Source organism: Paramisgurnus dabryanus, chromosome 14 (genome assembly GCF_030506205.2).
Source record: "Paramisgurnus dabryanus chromosome 14, PD_genome_1.1, whole genome shotgun sequence".
Lineage (NCBI taxonomy): Eukaryota > Metazoa > Chordata > Actinopteri > Cypriniformes > Cobitidae > Paramisgurnus > Paramisgurnus dabryanus.
In genome coordinates, this window is record NC_133350.1 from 19,672,244 (window position 1) to 19,686,577 (window position 14,334).

Sequence of the window (14,334 nt, forward strand, 5' to 3'; positions counted from 1 at the left end):
GTAATACAGATCTCTCATTCAGACACACACACACATACAAAATCACATAAAAGCAGCAGGATAACGTCAAAAACAAGGAATAGTGTGTTAAGGTCTGGATATTAAGCTTAGTGTACCTTTTACATTTACTACATACAGATTCATAACAAAACGTTCTGTGTTAATGCCATTATATGCCTATTCAGTTTTTGTTTTATAATACACACATTCAAAATCATGCATGACATTTAATGTCTTTCTTTTCTCTGAATAACTTATTTACAAAGTTTGCCTACTTTCATATACAAATAACGACAAAAAAATAACAAATTAACATAAAAAACGTGCAACTGTTTAATTGTAATCAGTTACAAACAAATAAAAACAACGTATGGTGGCAGAAATAAATACACAATCTTACAAGAATATACAGAAATGGTCATACACACCTTCATTATTACTGCAATTGTATTAAAATCACTTAGTTTCAGCCTGTTAAAAATAACAGACCATGTCATAAAAGGGAACTACACTATAGACATAACTACAGCACCATGACACTAACTGGTATTGATATTTACGGATTAACTCTCAAGTTATAAAATGCAACTTTTTTTATTTATATTGGTAATCACACATTATTGTTTTAAAAAAAAAAGTATTATTGTTATACAACATTTAAGTCATGAGGGTTTTTCCCTAATATGCCAATTTTTAATTTAGGTTAAGGTTTTCTGACCCCTGCTCTATAATAATATGCATTAAAATTAAGCAAGAATATTATAGCATTTTTATCACTATCAGTGGCCGGCAGGTGACTTCTTTTTCGAGGATGCACAATGTATTTAGCCCATCATGTGTGTGCCTCGTCATGTCAAAATCTGTGTTCGGAGCAGAAGCTTCAAAGGGGTTTATGATAGAAGAGACGCTCAAGTTTGCCAGATACTCACTTAATCTGTAAGCAGAGTTTAGTGTTAAGTTAGTCTCTTGCGAGTATTTTGTGAATGTGAGCGTCTCTTTTATCGAACCCATATTTGCATATAAATAGCACGAAGTGTAAAAATCGTGCAATACATAAGCCAAATTCCACTTTGGCGTGCATATGATACGCCAGTCCTTCCCATGCACTTAAACGGCGCATCTTTTTTTGTCGTTTTATTTATTGGTTTCTCAATTGTTTTGCTTTTTTTACCATTTTCGCTTGGGTTTAGGGTTAGAACAACTTTTTGTTATATAAAAATGACTTCCTAACCCAAACCCCAATTCTTACCCCAACTCCAAGCGACCATGGCTTAAATATAGACAAAAACATGGAGAAATCTGTATATTAAATAACATCCTTAAGCAAATTTCAAATCTAACCCTAAACCCAAGTGAAAATGGTTTAAAAAAACTGAAAAAAACTAAGAAACCAATAAATCAAATGACAAAAAAAGATGTGCCGTTTAAGTGGATGGGAAGGACTGGCGTATCATATGCACGCCAAAGTGGAATTTGGTGTATGTATTGCACGATTTTTACACTTCGTGCTATTTATACGCATCTACATGAGACAGAGTAGGAACTATCATAAAACCTTTCGACGCGTGTGCAGCAGGCACGTATTTTGCCATGATGCATGATGCACATAGGTTCACATGACGCACTAAACACATATTTTGACATGACGAGCCACACACATGACACTCCCTACAAATATTTTGAATTCGAACCCCTTGGAAGAGAAGTCACCGGCCGCCACTGATCACTATTCAAAAAGTGGATGTAGGAACAATGTGGGGCTTTTAATTTGAAATGAGGTAGATACAAATAACTGGCCAATAGTTAAGACCCCTTCCCTGGGTATTGTAATCAATGAGGAATTTTTACACTTGACTAGAACATGATTTTTGTTGTTGGACATTTGTTTACACAATACTAAAATAATACTGATTGTAAATAAAGTAGAAAAATACTCAAACTGCAGCACAATCAACAGACAACTACTATTGATTTCATATCTTTTCATAATTTTTGTATTTACTTTAAAATTACCTTTGTATGCTACCTTAAATATACAAAAATATAGCAACTCTAGACAGATTTTCACATAAGGTCTCCCTTGTACTGAGAAAGCACCATAATGAATTTAAAGGTCAATGGCTAGCTGAGTTGAGGTTTCTTGAGGTATGGTTAAAAAGGCATTTTTCGTAAAAGTTAAGTTATGGAGACTGAAACAAAACACGGAGAGATTCAAAATAATAGGGTGAACTGCCCTCAGCCTTTTGTTTCAGATCCGCAGTGGAGCAATACTGCCTGTGTATGATACAGTATGTTTTAAACAGAACCCAGAGTGCCTATTAGCACAAAAAAAAACTAACATAAAACACAAAAAAACTCAACAGCATTTAAATATGAACACATCGACCGCAGTGATGCTCACTTTTTACAGTAAGCAACTGTAAAACAATATTTAACTGCATGTTTTGGAGGTCTTTAAGTGCAACAAATACAGAACTGCGAACATGGAAGACAGCTATTTGCTTACTTAAAGCTCAAACCGTCCGAGTTTCAGTTTGTTTTCCTCGTATCTCGAGAGGAAAGAAACTTCGGTGTGTTGTTAGAATGAGATCGTATGAAGGGAAGAAAGTTAAAATAGTTACGAGCGTACCGAGCTCCATTGGTCTGTGCTCCAGTGAGGGTTAACAGAGCAGGACTGAGTATTGCACTGCTCTCGGTCCGGTGGTTTGTCAAGAATTTCACAGCTCAGATCGTTAAATCGCTCCCCGTTGGGCCGCTGACAAGCAACCAAGCGAGTTTTTATCCCTCCTCCACAGGACTTGGAACACTAGGGAGACACAAACAGCGTTAGGAAGAAGAACAGTCTTGTTACCTTAAAGATGTCTTGTTACGGATATAGGATGCATTTCATCAAACTTTCTTGAAAAAGTGCTAAATTTACAGAAGGTGCAATTTTTATGACAGGGCAAACTGTGGGTGTGTTCATAAAAAAAAGAGGTTCAATCATTTGAAATCATTTTTTGGTTAAAAAAAGGTTTGTTAACTCTTTTCCTGCCAAATAAGCAAAAACGTTTCTCTGCCAATCACGAATTTTTACAACAATCCATATTTTCGCTATTATCCACCAGGTGGCGCTCTTACACAAACTTATAAAACTCGAAAGCAATCACTAAGGCCAAACAGTAAAAACTCTTAAAATTTGGGATTTTTGAAGAAACCTACCCATATTTGAGAGATTATTAAAGAGAACAAATGAAGATAGTATGAAATCTTATTTTCGTTTGAAAGCACAGGGTCTGCTTTTTCATTATATATAAAAAGGTGATAAAAGGAGAACTAATGAAGGTAGGGTAAAACAGTTTTTTTTAACAGAGGGTCGGTTCTTTCATTTAATATATTGTAAGAAGAACATTTTCTGGGAGGCATTAAACTTTTGTGAAAAATGCTGGCAGGGAAAGAGTTAATAACCAATGAAATGACATTTGTAAAAATAAGGCATTTTAATCACTGACTAATAACCTTTTCACTGCCATTAAAGTGAAATTACTACACCTAAACATAAGAAGCTGATCAAAAATAAGATGCACTTAGAGGGTTTTGCATCTGAACTCTTCATATATATCCGTTCATCTTACCTCACTCCAACTGCCATAAAACCACTGAGGGCAGGGGCCGGATTCACAGGAGCGCTGCTCTATGGGCTGTGTACTTCCATCGCAGTTGCTGGCAGGATAGCCATTTTCATCCTGGCACACTACCACACGCCTCTGAAATCCTCCGGCACAGGTACTCGAGCACTGAGAGGTGCGAAAGAGAAAAACAAGTCAGACTGTGAGCGAAAGACCACACGCAAATACACAAATGCAAGCAAACACGCTTTTAGCACACAAGGGCACATTCTCATTGAACCAATTTCACACCCAATTAACTTTAAATATGTCAGTGCCAAGTTAAAACAAATTTGGTGAAGAAAGGTACAAATTAAATATAGCTTAAAAGCAACACACTTTTCTATTTTCAAAATGTCTATAAAAAGCAACATTAAGACAAACAGGAAGCACGTCCACAATGCCACTTAGTATATTTTCACTGTTCTTTAAATACTATAGAGTATTTAAAGCACAGATATCGTTGAGAAAAAAAATAGCATTATCAGATACAGGAAATGCAAGTGCCTCAGTAATCTCAGCCTCAGGCCCACAAACCTCCTGTTCATTAACTGTCTGATCCAAACTGCACACAAAACGTCTGTGAGATACTTCATGACTGTACTTAAGAGTTTCACAGCAAGTCGGTCTGTTATCGAGGTTTATTACACGGCTCGTTGGAATGCTTGATTCTGATTGGCCAGTCGCAACATTTGGGGGTCAAAAACTAATGCGGGGTTAGCTGTAACACGGACTGTTTAAATTGTTGCACAAGGTTGAGAATTTAGTTTTTCCTGTATTTTTTTCACGCTGCCAAAAAACTATCTCCTGCAAATAAGTGTAAATGTATAATGTTTTTCCAGAGAGTTTTTGATGAATGAGTGTTTTGGTGGCATGCAAGTAAATTTTTTCATCATATGTTTTTTTTGGTTTCTAAGTTGGGTGTGTAAGATACCAAATCCAATGCTATGTCATATTAATCAATGTCTTGTTGACTAAAACATAGCATCATTTTGAAATATGTCTGCAGCTCTTAGCAACTTAGCAAATATTTTGACCCAGTGGGGTTAATTGTAACGTTGTGCTATAACTAACCCCTCAGCACTTACGATATGAAAACCGCTAACGTTAGCATAATTCTTGCCGATGTTTAAATAGGCTACACATGAATGATTGCTGGCTGCCAACAAAATAAACGTGCCTGTCTTATCAAAAATCATGTGTCAAATTTATTTTTGTTCATATCTTTAATATTGATTGAATAAGGTCACGTCAAAGATTGAAATCATAATGAAATGAAGGACTAAAATCAGACTTTGATGCTCATTATCTCAGAATTTGATTTTAAAACTATAGTATGGCTATTACAGACTGGGTCACATATATATATAAAAAAAAATCTTAATTGTGCTTTTTCTCACATATTTAGACATTTGTATCCATTTATAATTAAAATATTGTTAGAAAAGGACTGGATGAATGAATACAGTGTGGATACCTGTCTATTATAGACAGATATATAAACAATATCCATTTCAAGTATATATACAAGATAGTATTAAAATATTTGCTCTGCCAACTTAATTTTTAGGAAGTGTTACAACTAACCCCCTGCCTGTTACAATTAACCCCACCTATGGGGTAAGTTGTAACATTTGCACTTCTGTCACGTTTGGTGTAATTGCCCAAAAATGGTAAGTACTAGAAACAAACTTAAAATGTTTATTTGTAGCAGAGATGTGTGTGTTGCTCGTGTAAAAATATAATTAATCAAACTCAAATATTTTTTGAATGATTGAGCCAAACCAAAAAGCGTTACACTCTCCCCTAATAGTGACAGACACATGACTATGCAGACACATATGCACATGTGCTCCTGTATAACTCAGTAGTTGAGCACTGTGTTAACTTTGCAAAAAGCTATGCAAATTAGTTTGATCCCAGGGAACACACACGCTAATAAAAAGATGTATAACTTATCATTTCACTTTAGTTAAAATGTCTGACAAAGGCATAAATATAAATGTAAATCCAAAAGCATGCCAAGAAGTTTTAAGAAACTTACTGCCCCCCATGGTCCAATCCTCCACAGATGTGACTGAGGTGTACCAGCTCTGTTACGATTAGCTCGGCCGGTGGAAATGACCTTTTTCCGGGAATCAGGGTTAGGTGTAAAGTCCTCGCGATCGCTGGAGCGAGATGGACACTGGGGCATGGTACACTCCTGCTCTGTGGCTGGGCGATCGTCGGCATCACACTCAGTCATCTCCACAACTTGATCATTGAAGTTTACACATACGACCTGCCGAGCAGTTTTACCTTGACCACAGGATACGGAGCACTAAAAAGGCACAAACAAACACTCATTGAGTATACAGAAAACACTGCATAAGGATTCTTCTGATAAGGAGGCTCACTGTAGTTCACCCGTTTGTAGTTTATAAGAAGTGATTTCTCTTAAAGAAAAGGAACATTCCACTTTAAAAATAAAATAAAAAATTGCTCATTTTCCAGAGTTAAACATTTGATTCTTACCATTTTGGAATCCATTCAGCTTATCTCCGGGTCTGGCGCTAGCACTTTTAGCATAGCTCAGCACAATCAATTGAATCTGATTAGACCATTAGCATTGCACTAAAAAATAAACAAAGAGTTTCGATATTTTTCCTATTTAAAACTTGACTCTTCTGTAGTTACATCGTGTACTAAGACAAACAGAAAATTAAAAGCTGCGATTTTCTAGGCAGTTTTAAATAGGAAAAATATCGAAACTCTTTGGTTATTTTTAGCGCGATGCTAATGGTCTAATCAGATTCAATGGATTATGCTAAGCTATGCTAAAAGTGCTAGCGATATACCAGGAGATCAGTTGAATGGATTCCAAAACAGTAAGAATCAAATGTTTAACTCGAGTGGAGCTGGAAAATGAGCATATTTTTAAAAAAAAGTCGAGTGTCCCTTTTTCGAGGGCGCTTGATGCAAAATTCGTCACAACATGTATGTTGCCGGTCATATGTGTGGTTCCTTTTTTTCAGAATATGTGTTCTGTGCATCGAGAGATCCTGTGTGCATCACGTGTCTTGTCAAAATAAGTGCCTGCTGCAGATGCGTCTAAAGGGTTTATGATAAAAGAGACGCTCGCGTTTGCCAGATACTTGCATAGTCTCATGCGTAATCAGAGTTTACTGGTTTGGGAGTGTCTTGTGTGTATTTTGTGAACTTGAGCATCTCTTTTATCATAAATGGTTTTGACACGTGTGCAGCAGGCACTTATTTTGACAAAACACGTGATGCACATGGTTTATATGAAGCAACAATCACATATTTTGAAAACGCAAGCAACACACATGACACTCCGAACACTTATTTTGTATTAGCGCCCCTCGGATGAGCAATCACGAGCCGCCACTGAACACTAACCAAAGTTAAAAAAGTTAAAACACTTCAGCTTTTAGAAATTTGTATTTTATGTACCGCAGTCCATTCGTGAACCTTCCACTGTCCACACGCCACTATAGAGCAAACCTCCGAAGCTGGAGGTTTTGGCAGATGGGAGCAGGCCGATTCCTCCGCCACACCACCCTGCTGGTCCCGGCAACTCACGTAGCGCATACGATTTCCTTTTCCACAGGTGGCACTACACTGTTACAAATAAAAAAAATATAGAGTTTATATCACCAACATTTATACATTTTCAAACTATTTTTATGATCTATTATTTATATAAATGCATATATTATAGTAATTACTTGTGTCCATGATCCAAAGCGCCACTGTGTTTTATGACCGGGATGTGACATCACTTTAGTCTCTCGGCCAACAGGATGTGTGACAGGGCACTGAGAAAGTTCACAGTCCTGTGGAAGGAAGGAAGGAAGTGGAGAAAGACAACCAATTTTAAGTAATGAAGATCCGTGACTCTAGGGGTGATGCCGGTAAAGCTTCATGACCGGTGCCAGTGGGCTTGCTTTATGCTCGACTGGCTGGGATCACGTGGAGGTAAAGTGACTTGTTCTGGGTCACTGCGTCTTACAGCACACAGAGGATTTAAACCAGAGGGCCTCCCGCTTATTTGCTCTCTATCATTTCCCTCCTTAAGATTCTTGGTTCTCTTACACTCCACCCCTCTCCACTTACTGCCCTCCGTGCCTGGTGTACACTAATCATTTTCATGCCTACTATTAAACAGCGTATCGCCATTGAGAAACAGCACTGAATCTGCACCAATGCTGCAATTAGATATAGATTGTATAATAATGTATATCTGATTATTAGGCTGTAATGAACCATCGTTCAAGACATAAGTGCTATCAATATGGGCCCTCTTTGTGCTCACATAATAAAATTGTTTAAACTCGAATCAATATTTCATGTCTAATCATTTATTAATTTGGGGAGCAGCCATGTAATAAGTGGGATAATGTACAGGCAGCCATTCATTAAAGATAAAGCCCTTCAGGGTGATACAAGACCCTTCACAATTTACGGTAATGACCGGCTAACTGTACATTATCCCTTACTTATTAAATTCCTTTCTCTCAGTCTCTCCCTCTTTCATTATATACATGCTCCCGGTCTTATATCATCCCTGATGGTGGGAAAAAGGCTCATTCTTGCATTGCTTAAAAGCCATGTGAAAACGAAGCTCTATAAAACCAATGCCCCAGGAAAGTTCATAAAAAAAACTTTGTGAAATTGTTCAGATATTCTGGCTGTGCAGAACAATTACACTGTGGGAAGAGGAGCGTAAATGTACAGGTATGAATATATTGTGTGTCAATATACGAAAAAGTATAAACTATACAAATAAGCATGAAATATACATTTATAATTGAACTATGTAGAAATGGTAGTAACCATAATAACTAACTACACATAGAAATCTTTACAGCTATGTAGATGAGGAGCTCAGATGCAAAAGCCGCTCAACAAGGCCTCCGTTAAAAATGAGATAAATTATATTAACCGAATACTCTTGGCAAATTATATATTCATTAAATACTTTTGCTTTAATTTTGCTTATACTCAACCTCAGGGCATTCACAAATACCGTTTTGTAGGCAGAATCCACTAAACATCAATATTTCAGCAAAGTCCTCTCAGTGTACGAAAGATAACTGATGTGCAAAATGACCGTGGATCACATTCAAACTTGTGTCCCTTGTGAGTACTTGGACCTGAATGCAACATTAAAATGGCAGCGTCATGCATCATCACAGCGCCCCCTAATGTGTGGTTCAGTTTCTTAATTTTTACATTCTTACATTCATCATTTGCAATGTTTCTAGCTGCATCTTTAGTGATTTTGCAACTGTGTATCTTTTAGTAGCGGAGGTTTTTGCCAAAAAAGCTTGCATGTACTTTTGCAGTGAAAGACAGTCAAATTTGTTAAATACCAATAAATTACATATGTGAAAATAAGGCAGAGGCAATGATATTACGCAGTTCCTGAAATTAGTCCCCTTGGTAACTTTCAATAGCAGACTATTTTTGGGCACTGCGTAATATCATTGCGCCTCCTGCAGCTATATGGTAGGGGCAGCAAAGTCCTTGATTGTTATGCAAGAATGAGAGTATAGTTCCTATCCATATCTGCCTAGAAAATCACAACTTTTAATTTTCTGTCGTTCTTAGTACACAACTACAGAAAAGTCAAGTTTTAAATAGGAAAAATAACGAAACTCTTTGGTTATTTTTGAGCGCAATGCTAATGGTCTAATCAGATTCAATGGATTGTGCTAAGCTATGCTAAAAGTGATACAGCCAGAGCAGGAGATCAGCTGAAAGGATTCCAAAACAGTAAAAATAAAAAAAATCCCACTCTATGGGAGCTAGAAAATGAGCATATTTTCAAAAAAGTGGAGTGTCCCTTTAAAGTAAAATGACTGAACATGAACAAAATAAAAAATGCTCATCTACAAGAAAACATATCAAACGCACTTAGTGGGTTTTGCATCTTAACAACACAGACTCTTAAAAAAGCATAATTGTGCCACCTTTCAATACTAATTTATTAATGGTGTAATGCAGCTTGTATGTGTGTGTTTGTGTGGACCCTTGCTTTTGCTTCAAACAAGTCCTTATTGAATGCAGGTGCTAAATATGCTGGGTGGGAAACTTCCTTCCTCCCTCTCATGCTGTACCTGAGCCTGCTTTTGTTGTTCTCTCTTTTCCTTTCTCAGTATGGAAGAATTCCTTTCCAAATCTACTTTGTCCACACCTAAAACATAACCATCCTTTTCAAATGACACTACATTGAAGTCATTCATTCAACACAAGAGAGAGGGATATAAAGACTAAGGAAGGGAGATAGAATGAATATCTCAATATCTTTTCAAATTTTGATAGGAATCGAGTGAGATTGTTTGTGTTTCCACCTTGTGTCGAGATTTTCTTCTTGTACACCTTGCAAATGACTTTATTTTGTTTAGCAACTGTTTTCTGAAAACCTTTTTAGGGACTAATTCATCATCCGCTCCTGTGACTCTTTCCACACCTGTGCCGCATGTTGTTGCCATTTTATTAATGAATAAAGACTTAATAAAGACAATTTTCTCTATTTTTTCTCTTTTTTCAAGTGAAAAAAGCAGTATAAATGCTCAAGTGCACCGCTCGTACCTGAGTGTCTGTTGGACGTGTTGCTGCATTACAATCCGTGTCATCCACGACCGATCCATATTCACCAACCACACACTTCACAGCTCTCATCTGGTAACCCGGACCGCACGTGGTGGTGCACTGCAGTTACACATAAGGAAGGTCGGTTAAAAACTGTGGTCATTTATCTCATTTACTGTCACATGGAAAAGATTTATCCTGGTGGACAACTTGACATTTAATGCTGTCCACCATTGGCCAGTTGCCATCAGCCCAGCACTGATTTGATAATCGCTCACATGGGCATCCTGGGATCCGGGCCAGTAATTTGTTCAACGTTCTCCTGTTTTTTATCTCTTTTCCTCATCGCTATAGCTTTACTGTAACAAGATCAAGCTTGTGTGACGTGCTTGCGCACATGCTTCAGTAAAGCCCTTCAAACATACATTAAACTTGACTGCTTAATCTATGCAACAGTGATGTTTAATCTCTGTCACACTTTAGGACTTAAAGTTTGCCCAAAGGAATCATCAAACCGTTATTCCCTTCTGGGAGATCTCTGAAGAAACTATGTGATTTTTTGTAGACAGTCATAAAATGTTCAAGTGGACAGAAAGCACATTATCCACGGATGGATGAAGACACACAGCGCAGTTTTTGGATGTGCTCTACATCAACGCAAAATACAAAATATTTGTTTTCCAGCCAATAACCTTGCAGTTTTTGTGGTCATGTATATATATAGTATTATCTGTCTATTCATGCATGACTTCCTATATAGTAAAAGCCACACAAGCCACTATTTAGGAAATGGAAAGATTTTGGACACCTTGGCTGGTGGCCCTAAGCTAATTCATCACAATAAGCTTTCATTTCAAGTATATGATGCAAAACAATTACAGCAATAAATTCTTGTACTTACATGTCCCCAGTGTCCCATCTGCCAAGACGCACATTCTTGCTGTTGGCAGGCCTGTACTGACTCTGGTTTGGAGGAATCACAAAAGCGGTCGTCTAGGCGCTCCTCTCCAAACTGACACCACGTCTGGCGGTGCTTGTAGCCCTTCCCACAAGTCACCAAACACTATGGAACAAACATTAGGATAAACATAGAGCCTTGTGCCTGATATCACCACCTCTGAACAAATATTTGTTTTTAAAAAAAGGCAATTTTTTAGGTCTTCACCTCTGACCACTCTGCAGTTTTCCACTGAGGACACGGGAAGTCATTGCACTGCTGGACAGAGATCTTTTCTTCTGGGTTGCACCTGCTTTCATCACCATTCTCTGTTGACTTTCTGCATTTTGCATTCCTATGGCGCGTTCCACCTCCACAGCTTTTGGAGCACTAAATAACCAATATCCCCCCATTGTCAAGTAAATGTAGATTGCGTCTCCAAAAAAAGACCAGTGTGTCAAGATAAAAAATTGCTTTGGTCTATATTCCCACATTTTAAAGAAATCTTATCCAAGTTCTTTACAAACTTACATTTAGGTTACATTCTCTTCAGATACATTTTAAAAGTTTATGTGCTTTCTATGACACCAGCTTAGCTACAGTACAGAACCACATTTGTGTTATGCTTTGTATAACTGATTTGAGAACAGCAATATTTTTCATACCTTTCCCCAGTCTGAGTACTCCCATCGACCAGGGTTGCAGTCTCCATGGCACTCCTCCTTATCATCAGGCTTGCGTTGGCTACTGCAGTAACGCTCATCAACCTTCTGGGTCTTTCCATCCAGTCTGCTCTGTTTGGTGCATTGAATGTCTAACGTGCGATAGCCTGGTCCACATGTGGCTGTGCACTCGCTTTTGCGAGCAACGTGCCACCTGTAAAAAAAAAAAGATTTGTGAACATCTAACCCGAGGACCAGATGTAGTTTGGTGAAACAAACAACAGCAAATGATGAGCTCAGATGGGAAAGCCACTTAAGCCACGGCCCAAAATGAGACTGATATTAACCAAATGTATGATATGTTCATCAGGTTAAATGCCAATGAAGTGACTAAAGTGACATTTGTGAAAATAATAATAATTTCAATTACTAATAACCTTTTTATTGCCATTAAAGTGAAATGAATGAACCTAAACATAAAAGCCTGATAAAAATGCACAGATGCACTTAGAGGGTTTTGCATCTGAGCTCATGACATTAATAAATGTGCATTCGTACCTGAGTTCACAGTCTGTGTTGCAGGGCTCAGTGACCACAGATGGTTTAGAAGAGCCATGGCACCGCTGATCAGACACCATCACACGATCTGACTCACGAGTACACAATACTTTCCTCTTGCGCTCTCCTGATCCAATATAATGACATACAATATAAGACATAAAATACAATAAAAATGAACTATATTATAAAGTTCAATTCACATGAAGAAAAAGTTGGGAGAAAGAAAAAAAAGACAGAATTGCATTTTTTTATTTATTACAAATTCAATCACCTATTCACACTACAAATATATACACTTTTTACATTATAGTATATTGCAAGAAAGAGAGGAAGAAAGAAAACTGGAGTACAGTTGTTTATACAAAACTGTCCTCAATAACCCCGAGAGCATCATACGTCTGGTTCAAGTTTACCAAACTCTAAACAAACTTCTGGCAAGCGTTTTACAACAGAATTTTTTGCTTGTCACACCCACCTTGGCACAGAAGATTGCAATCCTGCCAAGGGCCGTACGCATCCCAAAAAAACTGCTGAGGTTTGTCTTCTATGGGAATGTTGTAGGAATACCTGACGTCTGGGTTATACAGGTTACCTACAGATAGCACCTAGTTTAAAAAAATACAGTTAGATAAAAAAATCATGCTGCAAAACAATAAACAGTATCACTGACGCAAAGATTTCAATAAACCAGATTTACCTGGACAACAATCTCCTCATCTATGCGATCAGTGCAGTTGATCCTCTCGATCGCATTGTCGGATCCACTGTACTCTATGACAGCATTTCCAACTTTGACTTCCCTTTTAAACATACTGACCACAAAATCTCCATTGAGTAAATATTCTCCGCGGCTGTTGGACAAAGCTGCGAAAACAACATGCATACTTTAGTTCTCTGCGTTGAGCTGAAACCTATTATCAAAACATTTTCAATCAAACAGATAATGATTTCATCATTAAATATGCATTACTAAGCATGCCACATGATTTGTTGTACGCAAAACTATGTCTCACTACAAGATTTTTTATTTTAGAAAGATTTAGATAAAACTAATGAGGGTTAAGTAATTCAATATTCCCTAAAGAGGCAGCGTATTCCTGCACTGAAGTCAATCTGCTTTAAAAGTTCAAGCTAATTCAATTATGTAGCAAATTTCCCAAGTTCCTTTTTTGCCGCAATACATGTTACATTGCTCAACCGCTGTCCCCCGACCCAAATGTCTACTGTACATACAAAAAGGCCTTTTTACAACTTCTACATTCCATTCTTGGCTTAAAACACACATACATAGTAGATAAACATATAAATACACATGCACAAAATACAAAAAGGCTTGCAAAACCAGCCACTTGGGTTTTAAGAGTTGAGGGCCATAAACTTAGGAAAACACTTCGTAAACCCTATGACAACATCTTGATTTTAATTCTCATAGTAAATCTTGACACTACTCCCACTTTGGTCTACTTTCGCAGTGGGAAAGCTATTCGAACTGTTAAATCTTAAAACTAGGAATTATCCATGAGTGTGAAAAATATCTTGTATGATACATCAGAATGGCACAATGAGAGAAAAAAGCCCTCACCGAGGTAGTTATCATCCTCTGGTTTCCCTGAGTAGCTGTGTTGTCTTATATCTATGTTAGTAGCACCACTGGGGATCTGCACCACAACATTATAACCTGCACAAAAGAGTAGAAATGTAATATAGTTATAGTTTTTTTCACAAATTGCTATTTGTGAAATGTAATGAGATAAATCTTATCAACTGAAAGGTTCTTGTTTTTTTGCCTTTATATTTAGGGCAAACTGAACTCAAATTGGAATTGAACCAAATATGAAGCAAGCAGAACAGATCTTGAACAGACCTCATCTGAACTGTTCTGACTAGGGGTAGGAATATTTAGGAATGTATACTGCATATGCTTTCCAAT

General features: G+C 37.4%; 1 protein-coding gene across 2 annotated transcripts in view; it reads right to left on the reverse strand.

The window, feature by feature from the left end:
• adamts9 (ADAM metallopeptidase with thrombospondin type 1 motif, 9) overlaps positions 1 to 14,334 on the reverse strand; it is a 51,763-nt gene that overhangs the window by 21,853 nt on the left and 15,576 nt on the right. For both annotated transcript variants that reach the window (XM_073811879.1, XM_065241468.2), the window contains exons 16-28: positions 13,987 to 14,082; positions 13,102 to 13,268; positions 12,880 to 13,009; positions 12,402 to 12,528; positions 11,847 to 12,057; positions 11,410 to 11,571; positions 11,146 to 11,307; positions 10,245 to 10,364; positions 7,376 to 7,483; positions 7,101 to 7,268; positions 5,692 to 5,967; positions 3,615 to 3,776; positions 2,630 to 2,806 (exon numbers count right to left, since the gene is read on the reverse strand). In XM_073811879.1, coding sequence (XP_073667980.1) covers positions 2,630 to 2,806; positions 3,615 to 3,776; positions 5,692 to 5,967; positions 7,101 to 7,268; positions 7,376 to 7,483; positions 10,245 to 10,364; positions 11,146 to 11,307; positions 11,410 to 11,571; positions 11,847 to 12,057; positions 12,402 to 12,528; positions 12,880 to 13,009; positions 13,102 to 13,268; positions 13,987 to 14,082 — 2,066 coding nt within the window. The remainder of the gene's footprint in view (positions 1 to 2,629; positions 2,807 to 3,614; positions 3,777 to 5,691; positions 5,968 to 7,100; positions 7,269 to 7,375; positions 7,484 to 10,244; positions 10,365 to 11,145; positions 11,308 to 11,409; positions 11,572 to 11,846; positions 12,058 to 12,401; positions 12,529 to 12,879; positions 13,010 to 13,101; positions 13,269 to 13,986; positions 14,083 to 14,334) is intronic.